Source organism: Phyllobates terribilis, unplaced genomic scaffold (genome assembly GCF_046119375.1).
Source record: "Phyllobates terribilis strain yellow unplaced genomic scaffold, ASM4611937v1 Scaffold_11__3_contigs__length_659146591, whole genome shotgun sequence".
In the NCBI taxonomy this organism is placed as follows: domain Eukaryota; kingdom Metazoa; phylum Chordata; class Amphibia; order Anura; family Dendrobatidae; genus Phyllobates; species Phyllobates terribilis.
The window spans coordinates 167550230-167570865 of NW_027362771.1; the positions used below are offsets into that span (position 1 = coordinate 167550230).

General features: G+C 41.9%; 1 protein-coding gene across 1 annotated transcript in view; it reads left to right on the forward strand.

The window, feature by feature from the left end:
- Positions 1-20636, forward strand: part of TPH2 (tryptophan hydroxylase 2) — a 552487-nt gene that overhangs the window by 98385 nt on the left and 433466 nt on the right. Inside the window, exons 6-7 of the mRNA XM_073651797.1 lie at positions 5472-5668; positions 8659-8794. Coding sequence (XP_073507898.1) covers positions 5472-5668; positions 8659-8794 — 333 coding nt within the window. The remainder of the gene's footprint in view (positions 1-5471; positions 5669-8658; positions 8795-20636) is intronic.

Consider the following 20636-nt stretch of genomic DNA (forward strand, 5'->3'; position numbering starts at 1 on the left):
AAAAAAAAATTGTAAAAATCTAAAAAAAAATGGAAAAAAATATATATATATTAAACTAATAAATACAGATTTTTAGGTAAAAAAAACAAAAAAACCCCCAAAAAGTACACATATTTGGTATTGCCGCATCCGGAATGACCCGATCTATAAACATGTCACACTAGTTAACCCTTTCAGTGAACAGCGTAAAAAAAAAAAAAAACACACGAGAAACTGAATTTTCATCATACCACTGGAAGAAAGTGAAATAAAACGCGACAAAAAAGACGGATGAAAATAAAAATGGTACCGCTAAAAACGTCATCTTGTCCCGCAAAAAACAAGCTGTCACATGACTGTTGGCCGAAATATGGAAAAATTATAGCTCTCTAAATATGGCGATGCAAAAGTTAGTTTTTGCAAAAAAAAAAGCGTCTTTTAGTGAGTGACAGCTGTCAATCATAAAAACCCAATATGAATCTGGCATCGCTGTAATCGCACTGACCCGAAGAATAAAGTCGCCTAATCATTTTTATACTGTACGAGGAATGGCGTAAAAGATAAATAAAACCAATTCTTCACCTGCTGCAGATTTGTTTATTCTGCCTCCCAAAGATTCAGTAAGGCTCGGCTCACATTTATCCTGCGCTCTGCGCTGAGCCCTTACACCTTTCCGTGTAAATCTCTGAAATATCTGTTACCCTTGTGAAAATAAAAAAAAGTTGGTCTAAATGTAATATTTTGTGAAAAAAAGTTAAATGTTAATTTTTTTCTTCTTCATTGCTTCAGTTCCTGTGAAGCACTTTAAGGGTTAATAAACTTCTTGGATGTGGTTTTGAGTTCCTTGAGGGGTGCAGTTTTAGAGTGGTGTCACTTTTGGGTATTTTCTGTCATATAGACACTTCAAAGTCACTACAAATGTGATGTGGTCCCTAAAAAAAATGGTTTTGTATATTTTGTTGGAAAAATGAGAAATCGCTGGTCAACTTTTAACCCTTATAGCTCCCTAACAAAAAAAAAATTTGGTTCCAAAATTGTGCTGATGTAAAGTAGACATGTGGGAAATGTTATTTATTAACTATTTTGTGTGTTATATCTCTCTGATTTCAGGGCATAGCAATTCAAATTTTGAAAATTGCTAAATTTTCAACATTTTTGCCAAATTTTCATTTTTTTCACAAATAAACGCAATAGTTATCGAAGAAATTTTACCACTATCATGAAGTACAATATATCACGAAAAAACAGTCTCAGAATCAGGAAGTGACAGTGGTCAGAATTGAAAAAATTGGCCTGGTCATTAACCTACAAAGTGGCTCGGTCCTTAAGGGGTTAAAAGGTAACTTCAAATCTCAAAGAGAAAGAAGAATCTCAGAATATAAACTGATGGTGACCTTTAACACTTTCAGAGCAGGAATGAATGTGTCGCATGGATTTATGTCATTCTACATCTACTAAGGAATGTGCCCCTCACACTTGTGAGGCCATCATAACACTGGACCTAGTCACAGGTCAATAAAACCTTCACACTCCTTATCTATTAACTGCTAAAATATTTATAGCCAGAACTGTTTTCTCTTACATAATAACTCTGCTTTCCATCACCTGTCTTACCTATTGCATTTTTGTGTGTCTTATTGTGTATGAATATGTGACTCTTCAGATTTTGTGGTATACTAGCCTGATGAAGAGACCTGAGTAGTCTCGAAAGCTTGCAATTTGTTACCATCTTTTCAGTTAGCCATTAAAAGGTATCAACCACTGAGGACTCTCAAATCTAAATATTTTTCCATCAACATTTTCAAATTTATATTGTTTAAAAACTTGGAAAACCATGTATCATTTACTTTATACTTCACAAATACTTGCTACTTTGTGTTGGTATATCACAGAAAATCCCATTAAAAAACATTTAAGTTTGTTGGTGTAATATGAAAAAATGGGAAAAAAGTTCACAGGGTATGAATACTTTTTTAAGGCACTGTATATAAACATAATTTAATGTGCTTTCCTCCTTATTTATAGTATGAATTCTCTGCCATCCCTGAGACTACACACTTTCCACTGTCCTTATTGTGAATATCTTTGCACACGCAGCTCCACTCCTTGCTGTTATCTCTAAGGGCTCTTTCACATGTCTGTCTTTCGAGTACATGTGGTATCCGTTTCCACACGTACTGGAGACACTGACACATGAAAGGGTCTGTGCACATGTCAATGTGTTTTCACGGACCGTGTGTCCGTGGGCAAAACACACTGACATGTCCGTTTTTTCATGGGCCGCAAAATGTCCGTGTGTCATCCGTGTGACACGTACTGGCGCCTGGGAATCAGCGGCCCTGTTCATGTTATTCCCAGGCGCTGGTTGCTGCTGGTATCTGTTATCATTGTCCCCTGCTATTGCTACGATCGGCACCAGCAGGGGACAATGTTGACAGTTGTATTCTGCCCCACTGTGTACAGCAAGTGTATAATAAGAATAAAATAAAAAACATTATTCTCATCTATACACCTAATTCCCTGAAGCCATTGTCTCTTGTAAAAAAATAAAATAAAAACAACAATAATACTCACCTGTCCAACATATTCTCCTACGCTGTAATCCATGTGGCCGACAATTCTGCATCAACGTCTGCTGAGGCTTGAGACATTCTCCTCTGCTTCTCAGGGTGTGCGGTCAGATGGATTACAGCATGGGACACTTATTTAATCTTCAGACAGGTGAGTATCAGGATTTTTTTTATTTTATTCTTATTTTTACACTAGGAGACAGTGGGATCAGGATACTCCTCTTAACATTGTCCTCTGCTGGCGCTGATCGCAGCACTGGCAGGGGACAATGATGAGGGCAGCGTTCAGCACCCGGTGCTTGGGAACAGCACTAACTGTACCGCTGATTCCCAGGCGCCGGTACGTGTAATACTGATGCGGCACATGGGTGGCTCATGGTTGCTACATGTATCATACACACGGACATGGATATCTCTGGTACTGGTATTTCCACTGCCGGAAATACCCAGACGTGTGAAAGAGCCCTAACACTGAGAGAACAGAGAGGTTGAGCTGAGAACTGTTAGAACCAGGAACAGGAACTGACGAATTTATACATTTTGCAGAACACTGAGCAAGATAAAGGACTTAGGCTATGTACACACATTGCTTTTTTGCTGTATTTTTTTCTGCAGTCAAAACCTGATCTCTTGACAGTAGAAAAGCAGCAGCCAAAATGCAGGTTTTGCTGCCTTTTTTTACTGTTTTTCTTTCTGTGTTTTTTGCTGCCTTTTTCAGCTTTGCTCCCACTTGCAAACATAAACTATACAAGGTGTTAGGCCACCAATACAAGATATACTCTATGTGAAACCATAAAACATTTTTGGAAAAAAGAGAAAAAAAAAAGAAGATTTTTGTATCTAAAAAAATAGTGACTATTCTGAGCAAAAACAGCTGGATTATAAGCAATTGCAAATGTAAAAACAGAGGGGAAGGTTGAATTTGTAGGGCATTGTTTACTTTCACACATTGGTAGGGTATTTAATTGGTCAGGCATTGTTTACTTTAACACATATCACTAATGTAATTATTACTAATTTCATTAAATTATACTTAGAGTAAGTAAAAACAAAAGGATTGCTGTAAAAAAATAAAACATTAAAAAAGAAAAATACTAACATCCATGCTCCTGTGAGGATGGTTTATACTTGGGAAAATCACAAAAATAAATGTGTTATACATCCTGCTGTACCTGCGTTTTTTTCACCAAAAATGCTGCAAAAACTGATAGCACTTTTTTTGCTACATTTTGTTGCACTAAATCATTGCTTTCTATGGATGAAAAAACGCTGCAAAAATGTTAAAATAATTGACATGCTGCAGTTTTCAAAAATGCAGCAGTTTTCCGATTGAGTCGGGAAAACAAAACAATCATGTGCCCGAGATTTCTGAAAACTCATAGCTTTTGCTGCTTTTAATTTTCATGAAATATGCAGCAAAAACACAATGTGTGAACATAGCCTTGCAGACAGTCTGCAGCAATAAAGTGGTACAATATTTGTATTGAAGACTCTTTAGAAAGTTGCTTAACTTTGGACTTAGGAAGAAAATGAAAAAAAAAAAAAACATGCAAAAGTGAATTTAGCCTTTAAGAATTATATCTGTAAAAAAGGCAAATTTGTACCAGATTTCTTTTTTGTAACATAACAATAACTAAGGCTTGGAAGTAATATAATAGGATGTTTGTATTGTCCCTGTAATAGTCATGGCCCAGTGAATGTGCTATACCACTTTACGCACCGACAACTACTGACGTCTGGATTAATAGCATTATCCAAGGAAGAATAGGATAACACTTAAGAAAAATGAAAGATAAATGTGTCTTTTTTAATTTAGTGCTCATTAATCTTATGTGCATCAGTGTGTTGAAAGAGCAAAACCTAACAGGTTGAGAAGATATGCCTAACACAATTTTGGTACAGAATTTATAACTGGGAAGGTGACATTGTATTTTTGCACTTGCGCTGGAACATCACTTTTTATATCAAATAGCCGTGCAACTTCATTGCCTGTGACAACCAGCATAGTTCTATCTATTATTGTGCAAGAAAATGTTAGAAACTATTTGTCTACCATGGACAACAAAAAAGTTTTACATACAGTGCTCAGAATAAATGAGAACATCACCCTTGAAAAGTAAGATTTTAATCAATATCTCACTGAACACAATAACAATTTCCAAGATTTTTACAAGACTGAGTTTCATAGAACATTTTTTAACCCATAACATAAGGTTAACATAACTTTTACTACAAAATCTTCTGTTTTACTCAAATTAGCATAACTTTTACGTTACTCATTTAAAGAGAACCAGACACCTGAAACATGCGGCCCAAACTGCAGGCAGCATGTATCAGGCGCCTGCTGTATGATCTCAGCCAGGTATGTTTGACTCTGAAACACTGTGGAGAGAAAAACATACTTTAAAAGCCACTGGAGACCACTATAGACTTGTCAGACAGGCGGGTCCCCGGTGGACTCTCCAATCAAGCTTCCCTGAATTGACAGGTGTCTGCCTATGTGCAGATATAGTGCGGTCTTGGTCCCAAGTGGCTATTAAAGAATGTTTTTCTTTGAAACACCGTAGCGTTTGAGAGTTAAGCTTACCTGGATGAGATCATACAGCCAGTGTACGATACATGCTGTCTATGGATTGAGCAGCATGCATCAGGTGTCAGGTTCACTTTAAATCCCTTTTTGTGTTGAGCTTAGCAATGAAGAGGTTGGTCCTAATCAGTGACTGGCAGCTATCTCTGTATGCATGCTTACTCACAGAAGGCTGTCAATCAATGATTAGGACCACCCCATTGACAGTTTTTCCCTCCATAGTAATATATCAGGTTACTTTTAATACTATGTTTATAAAAGTTTTGGATTTCTATAGTAAAATGATGTAATGGTTTGTAGTTTGTTGTAATTCATATTTTATTATGTAAATTTAGTGGACATCCTATTCCAAGGGTGGAGTATACAGATGAAGAAATAAAGACATGGAGCACAGTGTTCAAAGAACTCACAAAACTCTACCCCACTCATGCCTGCAGAGAATATTTGAAGAACTTGCCTTTGTTAACAAAATACTGTGGCTACAGAGATGATAATGTACCACAACTGGAAGATGTTGCACATTTTTTGAAAGGTCAGCTTTAAAGCTTACTTGTACTTATTTGGAAAGATGTTCAGATCGATCCACAGAGGATCAAATTCGAGTAGAATTTTCTGAAATTCTTTTTGCGTCCTCTCCTTTCTATAGTGTGTAAGATTTTATTGTCAGCATGGTTCTCTCTCTTCCTCTCCTGTAGAGAGTTAGCTCTTATGGCCAGCAAGGTACTCTCTCTGTATAAGGTGTAAGAATTAATCACAGTGATTGAGGCAGAGAGAAGTGACCGCTGCGCCGCAGTGTCCATCACCACAGCTACACTTCTTCTATAGCACCACCTTGCAGCTTCTGTGCGCACTACCACACACCTTTGTCCCCACCATCTCTTTCACGGAATCCAGACATTATAAGGGGCGGAGATAGAAGCAGGGTGAGTGACAACAGCGCAGCCCCACAGCCTCTGTCATTAACCTGAAATGAATTGTCATCCAGTGGCAGTGCTGCTGTCACCACCACCCCCTGATCATGATTTGTTTCAGGTCAGTGACAGAAGCTGTTTGGCAGCGCTGTTGTCACTCACCTTCCTACTATCACCGCCCCCTGATGACGTCTCAATTCAGAGGTGAATGGATGAAAGCTCTGGAGTGGTGGTGACAGAAGAAGTGTGGTATGCAGTGATAGAAGCTGCGTAATTGTGGTAATTTCTCTCTGAATCCATCACCACAATTGATTGTGTGTGTCATCAAGGGACACTGTTGAAAGAAACTGTGGTAAGTGACAGCAACGCCGGCCCCTGATGACATCCTATTTCAGGAGGTGTGATAAAAGCTGCGCGGAAGTAAATACAGGTCTATCCTCCTTATGAATCCTGTTTGAGACTCCCATCAAACAAAACATCAAGGAAAGTAAAGTAAAAAAAAACAAAAAACAAATATATAAGGAGAATGGAATGAAATTGTCAAATAAAGCAAGCTACAAAAGTAGTAAGGGCTTAAAAATAGATATTTTTACAGGGCATTATGTATGACAACCCCTTTAAGTGCATCTGTTGTTATATTTGTAAAATCATTAGTACACGTGGATACATGACCCTTTGATGTCAGAAGACAGTGACCTGACCCCTTCCCACTGGTGGACACAGACAGAAAAGGAGCCCTGTGCAAGATCAATATATGGGCCCTTTGCAGCTCATCAAAATGCACAATTCTACCTGTTTTGGAGGTGGTTGTAGACCCTTACCTTTAGGGCTCCTGTCTGGCTGCACCGGTTGCACCAATTATATGTCCGCCCCTGCCCCTTCCTCATCTTTTAGCAGTCTGTAGTTTTTTGTACAGGCTTTGAATGAATGTAAAAATTCAGAAATCTCACAATTACTCCAGCCACATCCCAAATTCTGTCTAGATTAAAATAGTAGGGAAGGGACGTAGAGACTCTGCACCTTCCCTTATGCGCTCTGTCTTTGTGTGGCTGCATTCTGTAAAAGGAGTGGAGGGGAAAGAAGTGTAATAAGCACATACCTTTGGTGAAACCTGGGGAACGGCACAGGGCCATCTCCAAAGCAGATGCTATTGTGCATTATGATGCGCTATTGGACTGCAAAGGTCCCATAAACTGTTCTTACACAGGGGCCCTCTCCTGATGGTGTCCGCTCCTGGACACAATAGTATCATAGCAGGAAGTGTTTGCCCACTCGGCAATTGGAGGAGATTTGCACCTCCAAAAGGCATGCATTGCAGGGGTGAAAAGACCATAATTACAGCCGGTGTAGCCATACAGTAGCCCACTAACTGTAGTGTCTCACAGCCTTTTGGTAAGAAGCAGGGAGGGTGGTAGGGCACAAATTTGAACTCCACTAATTCACATCCACAACGTATCTCTTTGAAAAGTTTCAGCCAATGGAAAATGATTTTCTCAAAGTTTATTTGCTTACTGACTCCCTCATCCAGCTCGATGCCTATGATCCGTGTGCTTAGTGCTGTCATCTCCCAGGTTCATTCATATCTGATGTGGAATTATAATGAATGTAGCTTCTATCACGAAAATGTCACTGTTATGCTTTTATTTAACGAAACAAATGTTAAAGGACTTTCAACGTACAAATAAATGTCATTTCTAATCAGCTCCTCATTACAAAAGATTGTGCTGAAGCCTGCATTCGATCTCACAGCAGGTGGCACTGTTGCCTTGATATCTATGAGAAGAATGGACACCTTCTATCTGGCTACTAGCGGTACTGCAGGGGACAAGTCACTTTCTAGTAAATGAATGTCTGGTCCATTCATCCCATATATATGTTGTAATCAACAGAAAATGTTCAGTCCACAGTATATTACAGAACATAATCACATCCATAAAAGTGGATACTTACAGGAAAGTCAATAGGTAATGGATTGAAAAAATTGATTGAAAAATGGATGCATTTTGTACCATTTATATCCATTAATCCTCATAAAAAAAAGCTCTAGCGAGTAGACAGTTACTGATAAAACAACACAGCAATATCACATATTCTACGACAAATGAATCATTTTGTCACTTTATCTAAAAGTTTCCAGTCCCAGAAAATGGGGGCTATAGTATCAGTATCTCTTTAATTATTATTTTATTTGCCATATATCATGACAGAATGCGGTCTCTCATATTTATGTTCAGTGTGTCCTCTGTTTTTCCTTTCTTCTCTATCTTAAGATGATTTTAACTAGTGTATAGGAAATGCATGTGACCACCTATGATTTTGAGCCCAGGGGAAGGGTTTTGATATATACATTACTATTCACCACAACTTTAGGTGGCAGACATACTAAAGGGCCTCATGCTAATGGAAAAGCATAAAAGACCGGAGGGCTTTCCAGCACCGCTGGATACAAATGCATTCTACTTTTATATGCAGATGCACTGGTTGCAGGAGAACCATTTCTCAGTCCTAATCGAATAATTAAAGTGTATTAAATTCCCTGCTTTCGTATTAAATGTCTGGAATCTATTTTTCCACAACATTTCCCTTGATAAATGCTTGTCTTTTTCTATAGAAAGATCTGGATTCACAGTGCGACCTGTGGCTGGATACCTCTCCCCAAGAGACTTCTTAGCTGGGCTAGCCTATAGAGTGTTTCACTGCACTCAGTACATCAGACATGGATCAGATCCGCTCTATACACCTGAGCCGTAAGTATTTTGTGCTTCTAATTTGTAGCTCTGAAGTCAGGCTGTGAAGATTAATATGCGGCAGAGGATGCAGCACTTAAATTATAGCACATCCAATTATGCTAGGGTTCCTCTGTGCACAATACGACTAATGAACAGCATCTGTCATTTTCTATCCAAGAAAATCAATAAAGGTTGGGTTCACTTGATTATAGGAAAATACATGTTTCACATTGCTTTTCTGCATGCAGTTATTTCTTTGCACCCAAGGCAGGGCCTGTACGTCTTTACTTAGACTTGATTCTTCTCGCCAAATTATACCTAAAAGCAATTAGAAAAGAACACTCCAGTCTAGAGAGAGCCTTCGGGATTTAACATAGGTACGATTCCAAATTTAGTCTGAAATCTCATCGACTGCCACAAAGATAATGATTTGGATAAACTATCTATACGCAGTCAGCTGGAATATTTATATACATTTTGGATTATTTCCAAACCAAAAAATATTTCATTCATATAAAAATTTGAGCTGAGAAAATGCCGCCCATGACATCGACCGGAGTGATAATGCCAGTAATGGAACATCTCACAATAGATCATTAGTAGTGCTTGAGTATTAGGGCTCTGGACTCAAGGAAATAGCAGAAGACATCCCGACTTAATAAGACCATTTCATTGGAGACCTATAGCACCAGCAAACTTTCACACCCTTCTGCTTTGTCATTAGTATGGTGTAATGGTTGCCAGTAATTGTTGTTAATTAAAGCTGTTTTCTGTAAAGAGGACCTATCACCAGCGCATGGTGGCTCAGTGGTTAGCATGCTCACTTGTAGTACTTGGGTCCTGGGTTCAAATCCCACCAAGGACAACATTTGTGAGGAGTTTGTATGTTCTCCCCATGTTTGTATTGGTTTCCTCCCATACTGATAGGGAATTTAGATTGTGAGCCCCCATTGTGGACAGTGATTAAGTGCTGGGCAGTATAAGCAAATAATGATAAACAGGTCCAATGTGCACAGTTTTTGCTCCTATTTTATTCCCGCTGCTCCCCTGAGTATTCTGCTTTTTGTATTTTTTTAATCCACCTTATGTTTCCAGAGATATGAGCCTTTTATTTACTGATAATTTTCAGGGTCTATACAAGGGGACATTGCTCAGTGGGTAATAATACAGAGCAGCCTAAAGACACATTCCTAAAGAATTCTGTGAGCAACGCCCCCTTAGTAAAGACCATAAAATGTAGCACTAAATTAAAAAACTCATATATCTGGAAACATATAGCGGATTTAAAAAAAAATAAAAAAATCGGATTACTCAGCCTGATAGGAACGTGCTCTAATATAACTCAGAAACATGTGTCCCAAGAACTGTTCTTCCATCAACATGTCCCTATACATGCCTAGGGTGGGTTGCAGCCTGAAATATGTAAGGGTAGCAAATTTGGACAACGTCTCGGAGAAACTCTTTAAGTCACCATGTGGCCCCATCATCTGCAGCCTTGTGATCTGCATGTTCCTGTATGTGCAGTAAATCCTCTGTCAATAATTCTTGACATATGGGAACTACAGTGAAAACAGTGCTATAGATTACAATGATTACGCAAACATATTGTTTCTTTTAAACAGATGGGAATATTTTAGGAATTCTAACTAGAAATTAGGTGATTACCAACATGTACATTGAAGGAGACATGTTTTTTTTTCTATAAATCCTTATGGAACTGTAACTGAAGATCAAGCCATTAAATTCGTTGATCAGTTAACCAGAGATAAAGTTACATGCATGTTTTTATTAGTGATGAGTGAATATGTTCAAAATCCGATCTCCAAACTTAAGTTCGACATGAATGTGGCACATTCGGATTCGTAATCGGAAAGTTGAGCAAAATTTCTTAAATTCGGGAAAAATCTAATTTGCACGGGAACGTGATTGCGGGGCAACTACAGCGTTTTTAAAAGTTTTGCTAGCATAGTGCTTGTATATGATGAGCGGGGGGACGTCATAGATGAGTGGGGGCTGGTGATAGCTCAGAACAGGTCAGATCAGCGGTGCACTTTTTTTTTCCTATAGGCGGTAACTTTAAGTCAGGAAAGCGCGGCTAGCCAATCAGAGCGCAGGAAGCATCCACAGTGTCCAGACACAAGGGCTTCTGCAATTGGCTGCTGAAATCACATGTCCTCTCTATAAAAAAAGCGACCATGTTCCCTCAGAGCCATTAGATCCATGTTACTGCCGGTGATAGACGCTGCTATGTGTGCGCCTGTGTACTGACAGATATTAGCTAGATCGATGGGTGCTTGTGTGGAAGTCAGATAGTGTAGAAAATTCCTGTGCTGTGTACCTGTTCAATCGACCTTGTAGCACTTTTTTTTTCTTGTGCAATTACTGAGTTTCTGACAGAAAGAGCAGGGCCCATGCCGTAGAACAGTGCTGTGCACCGGCTGTATTGTGCTCCATGCAGGAGTGTACCTTCAATCTATTTTTGCACTTGCTTATGTGATAAAGCAAGCAAGCAAGCCCTTTTAGGCCACTTTTTGATTTTGTGGGGTTGAAATTCAGCTATCTGCAGAGCTTGTCAGTGCAGAGCTTCTGAGTGCAGAGCACAAAAACCTTTTTTTTTCATTTGCTGATGTGATAGTTGTCACCCAGACAATTTTGTGTTTTCCATGAAAACTCATACTTTTATTTATCAAATGAGTTGGAAAATGAATAGAAAATATAGTTCAGACATTGACAAGGTTAGAAATAATGATTTTTATTTGAAAGAATAATTTTCTCCTTCAAACTTTGCTTTCGTCAAAGAATGCTCCCTTTGCAGCAATTACAGCATTGCAGACCTTTGGCATTCTAGCTGTTAATTTGCTGAGGTAATCTTGAGAAATTTCCCCCCATGCTTCCTGAAGCCCCTCCCACAAGTTGGATTGGCTTGATGGGCACTTTTTGCTTACCATACGGTCAAGCTGCTCCCACAACAGCTCAATGGGGTTGAGATCTGGTGACTGCGCTGGCCACTCCATTACAGATAGGATACCAGCTGCCTGCTTCTTCCCTAAATAGTTCATGCATAATTTGGAGGTGTGCTTTGGGTCATTGTCCTGTTGTAGGATGAAATTGGCTCCAATCAAGCGCTGTCCACAGGGTATGACATGGCATTGTAAAATGGAGTGTTAGCCTTCCTTATTCAAAATCCCATTTACCTTGTACAAATCTCCCACTTTACCAGCACCAAAGCAACCCCAGACCATCACATTACCTCCACCATGCTTGACAGATGGCTTCAGGCACTCTTCCAGCATCTTTTCAGTTGTTCTGCGTCTCACAAATGCTCTTCTGTGTGATCCAAACACCTCAAACTTTGATTTGTCTGTCCATAAAACTTTTTTCGAATCTTCCTCTGTCCAATGTCTGTGTTCTTTTGCCCATATTAATCTTTTCCTTTTATTAGCCCGTCTCAGATATGGCTTTTTCTTTGCCACTTTGCCCTGAAGGCCAGCATCCCGGAGTCGCCTCTTCACTGTAGACGTTAACACTGGCGTTTTGAGTGTACTATTTAATGAAGCTGCCAGTTGAGGAGCTGTGAGGCGTCGATTTCTCAAACTAGAAACTCTAATGTACTTGTCTTGTTGCTCAGTTGTGCAGCGGGGCCTCCCACTTCTCTTTCTACTCTGGTTAGAGCCTGTTTGTGCTCTCCTCTGAAGGGAGTAGTACACACCGCTGTAGGAAATCTTCAGTTTCTTGGCAATTTCTCGCATGGAATAGCTTTCATTCCTAAGAACAAGACAAGACTGTCGAGTTTCGCATGAAAGTTCTCTTTTTCTGGCCATTTTGAGAGTTTCATAGAACAAACAAATGTAATGCTCCAGATTCTCAACTAGCTCAAAGGAAGGTCAATTTTATAGCTTCTCAAATCAGCCAAACCGTTTTCAACTGGGCTAACATACTTGTGCAAGGGTTTTCTAGGGTTTTCTACACATCCATTAGTGTTCTTACACAGTTAGCAAACACAATTTACCATTAAAACATTGGAGTGGTGGTTATTGGAATTGGGCCTCTATACACCTATGTAGATATTGCAATAAAAACAAGACGTTTGCAGCTAGAATAGTCATTTACCACATTAACAATGTATATCGTGTATTTCTGATTCATTTAATGTTAGCTTCATTGAAAAAAAATGTGCTTTTCTTTCAAAAATGACCCCAAACTTTTGAACAGTAAAACAAATATATATTTTTTCTGTTGGCAGGCAGAGTCCACCAAAGATTTTTTTGTGTGCTAAACGTGATACACTCTGCTAAAAGTCAACTACTATCTTAGTGCCAGTGAACCTTAACTGTTTTCAGAGTAAAAAAAAATACACGGTGCTATATGTCAGCTACTACGTTAGTGGCGGTGAACTTCAGCTGTTTTCAGAGTAAAAAAATATATTTTTTCTGTTGCTAGCCACAGTCCACCAGAGATTTTTTGTGTGGCAAACGTGATACACTCTGCTAAAAGCCACCTTCTATGTTAGTGGCGGTGAACCTCAGCTGTTTTCAGAGTCTAAAAAAATATTTTTTCTGTTGCTAGGCAGAGTCCAAAAAATATTTTTTTCTGTCGCAAACGTGTTACACTCTGCTATAAGCCACCTAGTCCTTTTAGTGGTGGTGATATTCAGCTATATTCAGAGTTTGTGCAGAGTAAAAATCTATTTTTTGCTGTTCCTAACATGATACAGCAGACTAGATCTGAGTTTGAAATAGTTTGGAGAATATCTCCTATGTTATACAGGCGTCATCCACAGTAAAAAAAAAATTTTTTTTTCGGTTCCTAATGTTATACAGCAGGGACATCTCAGTTTGAAATAGCTTGGAGAATATCTCTTATGTTATACAGGCTTCATCCACACTAAAAAAAATACTTACCGTAGTTAGTTTCGTAACGTTATACAGCAGGGACATCTGAGTTTGAAATAGTTTGGAGAATATCTTGTATGTTATACAGGCCTCATCCACACTTAAAAAATATTTTCTTCTGTTCCTAACGTTATACAGCAGGGTCTTAGGCCCTATTTTTTTTTAAATGTGAACAGTACTGATTGTGTCTCCATCTACTGGGTTGGCTGTACTGGAAGAGGTGTCGGTCATAATTACACTATTTCTACAGTAGTGAAATTGATGCCACTTTGCTGGTGTCTGCCACTAATTTTGGAAATGTGGAGAATCCTGATTGAGTCTCCATCTATTAGGTTGGCTGTAGTGGAAGAGATGTCGTTCCTAATTCTATAATTTCTACTGTACTGAAATTGATGCCACTTTTGGTGGTTTTAGGCCCTAATTTTTTGAAATGGGGAGAATCCTGATTGGGTCTCCATCTATTGGGTTGGCTGTAGTGGAAGAGTTGTCGGTCACCATTACATTAGTTCTACTCTAGTGAAATTAACTCTTTGGTGCATATATTTTTGTCACAGGGGTACACAAGATATAATCGAAATTGGTTTTCTTAGTACCATGGTATATAAAGCAGGCTATATTTCAGCTTTTAATTTTTCGGTGCTGATATTGTTCTCCATACAGGGGTACACATTAATAATGAGAGAGCAGTAAATGTGCTCAACCTAGTTGTTCGGCGGTTTCTCAAAACCTACCTAAATCTGCCAGAGCTGCTTGTGAAAGTACAACACATGTGTGCCCATTTCAGAAAGTCAGCTATAGCTTCCGTCACCCTGGCAGTGCTTCAGCAGCTTTTGCAGCTTCCAGCTCACTGACTGTTGTGCGATGTCACCACATGTTGGAAATCAACGCTGCAGATGTTGGGAAAGATTTGTGAGCAGCAGAGGGCAGTTGTAGAGTACCAGCTTCAACACGCCCATCGGCATTCAGGTCAGCCTCCGCACATAAGAGCTGATGAGTGGGCATTTGAGGACTCCACCAAGATGGTGAGCGGCGATGACGCCATAATTAACGTCACCATCCCGCTTCTCTGTCTACTGAAACGCTCAGTGCTCACAGTTAACAAGGAGGCATTGCAGGCGAAGCAAGGAACTATGCAGCCCAGCCTCATCTCAGTGCGGATTAGGTGATAATGAGGAGGAGGAGGAAGAGTACATGGACAGTCACCCTCTTGGGGAGGACAGGGATGTCTTGGCTGTCTTGGAAGTCTTGATACCCCTCTTTCAGTCTGTGGGAAAGCTGTATGAGTTTCGCTTAATGACCTTCAGTGACCTAAATCATGGCTTTGCTTATGCACGTTATTTCTCAAAACGCATTGCAGATCAGGCCATTGTCCAACTCTGTAGTGATTAAATTCAAGGCATAAAGAAAGATCTTTGTCTGTGACTAAGCATTACCGAGAAGTGTGAGCTGATGTCGGACGGACTGCCATTGCTTATGCAACAAGCTGCATTAGAGTACTTCCAGGGAGAAATGAAAGCCGGAGTAGATTCCCTCTATGCCAGTCATTTCACCGAGTTAAAGAATATGACTGTGGTGTAATACAACTCTCACCGAGGAGCAGTGTCAGACTGAAGAACATTGGGCCCACCAGAGGATTTGAATCTGCGGGATCACCTTTTTCCCCTGTTAAAGAGTCTCATAGCAGCTGCAAGGTTTGCGCTATGAACTCTCCTGAAGGAGAAGCCAGAGGACACTGGAGGAGTCTCCGGTTCTCTGGTGGACCTGTCCAACCCTGCCGAGAAGCAGCCCTGGCTAAAAAAAAGTCTGTGGGAAGGTTCCCGGACACTTTATGGCTGATGTTTTACTGTGGACTGGCTCTAGTGAGATGTACCGTACCTGGCCACATTCACTTGTCCACGTGTTTGGGGTTAGGCGGTTCTTCCCACTAAGTGCACTGGGGAGGGCACGGGTAATGTTCTGGGACCCGTGCTTGTGGAAGGTGGGTACGACACCGGGAGAAATAGTGGCGGCTGGGGACCGAGTATGGAGACCCGGCCGCTGCCATGAGGTTGTAAAAAGCTTCTGCCTCCACGAGCCTAAAAGGCAACATTTCAAGTGCAAGTAGTTGTCCAGAAATGTAGCAGTTTAGTATTGTGGCCTGTGGGTGGGTGGCTGACTGCATACTTGCGCTTGCATTGCAAGTAACAGAAAACTAAGGAGATGGATGACCTCTTCATCATCACATTCTGCAAGGTTTGAACTATGAACTCTCCTGATGGAGAAGCCAGGGCCCACCGGAGGATTATATGGGTTTTTGGTGGGCCCATCCAACCCTGCCGAGAAGCAGCCCTGGCTAAGAAAAGTCTATGTGAAGGTTCCCGGACACTCTATGGCAGCTTTTTTACTGTGGACTGGCTCCAGCAATCCATATGATTGCAATCTATCTATTGCTCCCAATTGCCCAGTGTATCCAGTTCAACTTACACTGACGTACAAAGCCATCCATAACCTTTCTTCTCCATACATCTCTGAACTAATCTCCCGATATATTCCCTTACGTAATCTCCGGTCCTCCCAAGACCTCCTTCTCTCCACACTTATTTGTTCCTCACCCAATCGCCTCCAATACTTCTACCAAATATTCCCCATCCTTTGGAATTCTGTGCCTCAACACGTCCAATCAGCCACCACATTCGGATCCTTCAGACACTACCTGAAAACCCATTTCTTCAAGACAGCCTACAGCCTGCCATTGTTCTCCCTCTGATATCTAACAATAACAAACAGGTCATGCTGGAGAAACTTGCACCTACTGCCACTCAGTATCTTCAGCTCCTTTGTGAGAAGTTGATGTTTGCTCAGCCAGTCTACCAAATAAAATTCCTAAGGTACGGAAATTGTGGATGGCTTTGCTCCTGTACTGGGTGCTAATACGAAACCATGGCGTGCCATTCACTGGATATTCCTGGCTGGTTGGAGACAAGCTCATTCCCACAGAAAAGTACCAGCAAGCTAAGGAGATGGTGGCCTCTATCATCATGAAGAAGTTTGCTCGTTGTCAAGTAGTCTGGCTTTTATACTAAAGATCCTGTTCATTTTTATAGTTTTAAGTGAGCACGCAGAGACCGTGGTTTCTGCAGCAGCACATCCAGGCTGGGATAGTAGTGGAGAAATTGCTGTACCATCAGTTTGAGGATGCGAGCCATGCAAGGCACGTGTATGAGGTTGTCCCGGCGTAGGGCCACCACCGGGTTCACACCGTTAACGTACACGGCCTTCACCTGCTCCAAGTTCAGTGGAGACAGCCATTGCTCAAACTCGGTCTGGACAGCTGTTCACAACTCTTCAGTAGTGTTGAGCGAGCATGCTCGACACTGCTCGGTACTCGCCCGAGCATCTCACTACTCGGGATGTTCGGCGAGCAGCGAGCATTTCCGGGTTACTCGGGCGGGAGCTCGGGTCTCCGCCCTGCACGTTTGGCACTCTTTACAGAGCCAATGAACATGCAGGGATTGCCAGCCAGTCACTGTAATGCCGCAGCCATGTTGTTTGTGTGCATTACAGTGATTGGCTGGCCGCACAGCGTCACCTCGAGTATTTAAAACCGGGCGCCGCCATCTTGGACACAGCCGCTCCGGATCAGACAGTGTAGGGTCAGTGCTGCAGAGCTAGGGAGAGATTTATACTGCAAAATAGTTAGTGTAGGGTCTCTAAAGGCTGCCAAATAAAACAAACAGTCCTTCTCAGGACTAATATCCATCCCAGATATCAGGCAGGCAGGCTGTATAGGAGACGCAGTGGTTATACCAACAAACACTGCATTACAGTCCTGTGTGCTCCTGCTGGTCAAATTTCTAGACTTAGCCCCAGGTCTCAGGGGCCAGGAAAAATCCTTTTTTTTTCATCTAAATCTTGTTTTTTTTTTTCCCTCAGTCAGACTGTACAAATACCCGTCTTATTAACCTTTTGTTATTCCCCCCCCCAAAAAAAAAATTGAGTGTGTCTGTGAGTGTTCAGACACAAATATATCTGTTTAAAAGAGTCTGGTTTTGGCCAGAGAACTAGAACTGTGTTTTTCCTCTTCCACGGTTCAAACCTGGGTGTTATCAACCTGCTTGCCTTTTTTCCGTAAAAAAAAAAACAGTTTGAGTGTGTCGCTGACTGTTCAGACACCAATATATCTATTTTAACAAGTCTGGTATAGTCCAGGAAATTATAACTGTGGTTTTGCAGTTCCACGGTTCAAATCTCTGTATTATCCACTTTTTTGTCTTTTTTGCATAAAAAAAAACATTTTCAGTGTCTCGCTGACTGTTCAGACACCAATATATCTGTTTAAAAGAGTCTGGTGTAGGCCAGAGAACTAGAACTGCATTTTTCCTCTTCCACGGTTCAAATCTGGGTGTTATCAACCTGCTTGCCTTTTTTCCATAAAAAAAAACAGTTTGAGTGTGTCGCTGACTGTTCAGACACAAATATATCTATTTTAACAAGTTTGGTATATACCAGGAAATTATAACTGTGGTTTTGCAGTTCCACGGTTAAAATCTCTGTTTTATCCACTTTTTTGTCTTTTTTACATAAAAAAAAACATTTTCAGTGTCTCGCTGACTGTTCAGACACCAATATATCTGTTTAAAAGAGTCTGGTGTAGGCCATAGAACTAGAACTGTGTTTTTCCTCTTCGACGGTTCAAATCTGGGTGTTATCAACCTGCTTGCCTTTTTTCCATAAAAAAAAACAGTTTGAGTGTGTCGCTGACTGTTCAGACACCAATATATCTATTTTAACAAGTCTGGTATACACCAGGAAATTATAACGGTGGTTTTGCAGTTCCACGGTTCAAATCTCCTTTTTATTACCCCTTTGCCATTGATAGTGCGCGTGTAAGCTATTTTACTTCATTTACAATGGGCAAGGCGCGTGGCAAGGACGTGGAACTGGACGTTCTGGTGATGGTGCGTGCAGAGGATGGGGCCGTGGCCAAGGTGAAAATGTGCCACAACCAACAGCCACATCTTCTCGCTCCCAGTTCTTGACCGAATTACTAGGGAAGCACACAACAGCACCACTATTGCGAACTGATCAGTGTGAACAGGTTATTAATTGGATAGCAGATAATATTTCCAATCACCTGGGCACCACCACCTCCGGTCTGTCTTCCACACGGTCAAGTGTTAGTAGCCGTGAGTCTCGACTGCATACTCCTCCTCACCCTGATGCTCCTTCCTCCCACTATGCCGAGTGTCGTCAGACAGCAACTGATCCCACAGTTGGACACTCTGAAGAGCTGTTCACTGGTTCATTTACATATTTGTGCCCCTCGCCTGCTCTGCTTGAAGTGGTGGAAGAGGAGATCCCATGTAGCGATGGCCAAATATTTGAACAGCCACGGCCACAGGAAGGCGACGCTGGCAATTTGTCACAAGAGGTGGACGATGACGAGACACAATAGCCAGGAAGTGAGGAGGAGGACCGTGGTGCGGAAGTGGAATAGGAGGAGATGGTGGATGATCTAGTAACTGACCCAACGTGGCAGGAGGACACGCAGAGCGAGGCCAGCAGCACACAGGGGGAGGGAGGCAGAGTACTCCAACAGCCAGGAAGAAGCAGTGTGGTGGCCGCAGACAGAAGGCGGGCAACCGTTCCCCGTAACACCAACACGAGGGACGTTGCCAGTACAACCGGTAGGTCTTCCAGAGTCTGGAATTTTTTTAAAGACTCTGCTGATAACCCCAAAAAGGCCATTTGTACCACCTGCCATGCCAGCATCAGCAGGGGTGACAAAACTACCAGCCTGACCACCACCAGCATGATCAGGCACATGTCAGCAAAGCACCCCACTTTGTGGGGCGAACCTCAGGGTCCACGACCAGTGTCAGCGGGTGTCACCACTGCTTCTTCAGCTGTTGTGCGTGTAAGAGAACCCCCTGTTGTGCGTGCAAGTCAATCCCCTGTCCATACTGCATGCAAAGATGCCCCCTCCTCTCAGTCTTTACTTGTTATGGCAGTTTCTCAAGAAACAGCATCAACGTCCACGTCCCACCGCAGCGTTCAATTGTCCATATCCCAGACGTTTGAACGAAAGCGCAAATTCGCAGCCAACACCCCACAGGCCACAGTCCTAAATTTGCACATTTCCCGACTGCTTGCGTTGGAAATGCTGCCTTTTAGGCTGGTGGAGACGGAATCCTTCCGCAACCTTATGTCAGTGGCCGTCCCTCGGTACTCGGTCCCCAGCCGACACTATTTTGCCCGGTGTGCAATCCCCGCACTACACAAGCACGTGTCCCAAAACATCTGCCGTGCCCTCAACAAACGCAGTTACTGGGAGAGTCCACCTGACAACGGACACGTGGACAAGTGCTTGTGGCCAGGGATGGTACATCTCCCTGATGGCACACTGGGTAAACATAGTGGAAGCCGGGACCCAGTCGGACCTTGGGGCGGAACACATCCTCCCCTCACCGAGGATTGCGGGCCCTATGTCAGTCAGAGTCAACCCCACAGTGTACAGCTCCTGCGCATCATCCTCCTCCTACTCCTCCTCATGTTCAGCCTCCATCTCAGATATCACCACATCAGTTGCAAGCTGGAAGCACTGCAGTACTGCCTCAGCCAAGTGGCAACAGGCTGTGCTGAAACTCATAAGCTTAGGTGATAAACCTCACACTGCTTGTGAGTTGTGGACAGCTGTGAAAGAGCAGGCTGATCTGTGGCTGAGACCGCTGAACCTACATCCCGGCATGGTCGTGTGTGACAATGGCCATAACCTGCTATTCCACCCGGTTTGCGTTTAGTTGGACCATCATTTATTTTTCAACAGGACAATGACCCCAAACACACCTCCAGGCTGTGTAAGGGCTATTTGACCAAGAAGGAGAGTGATGGGGTGCTACGCCAGATGACCTGGCCTCCACAGTCACCAGTCCTGAACCCAATCGAGATGGTTTGGGGTGAGCTGGACCGCAGAGTGAAGGCAAAAGGGC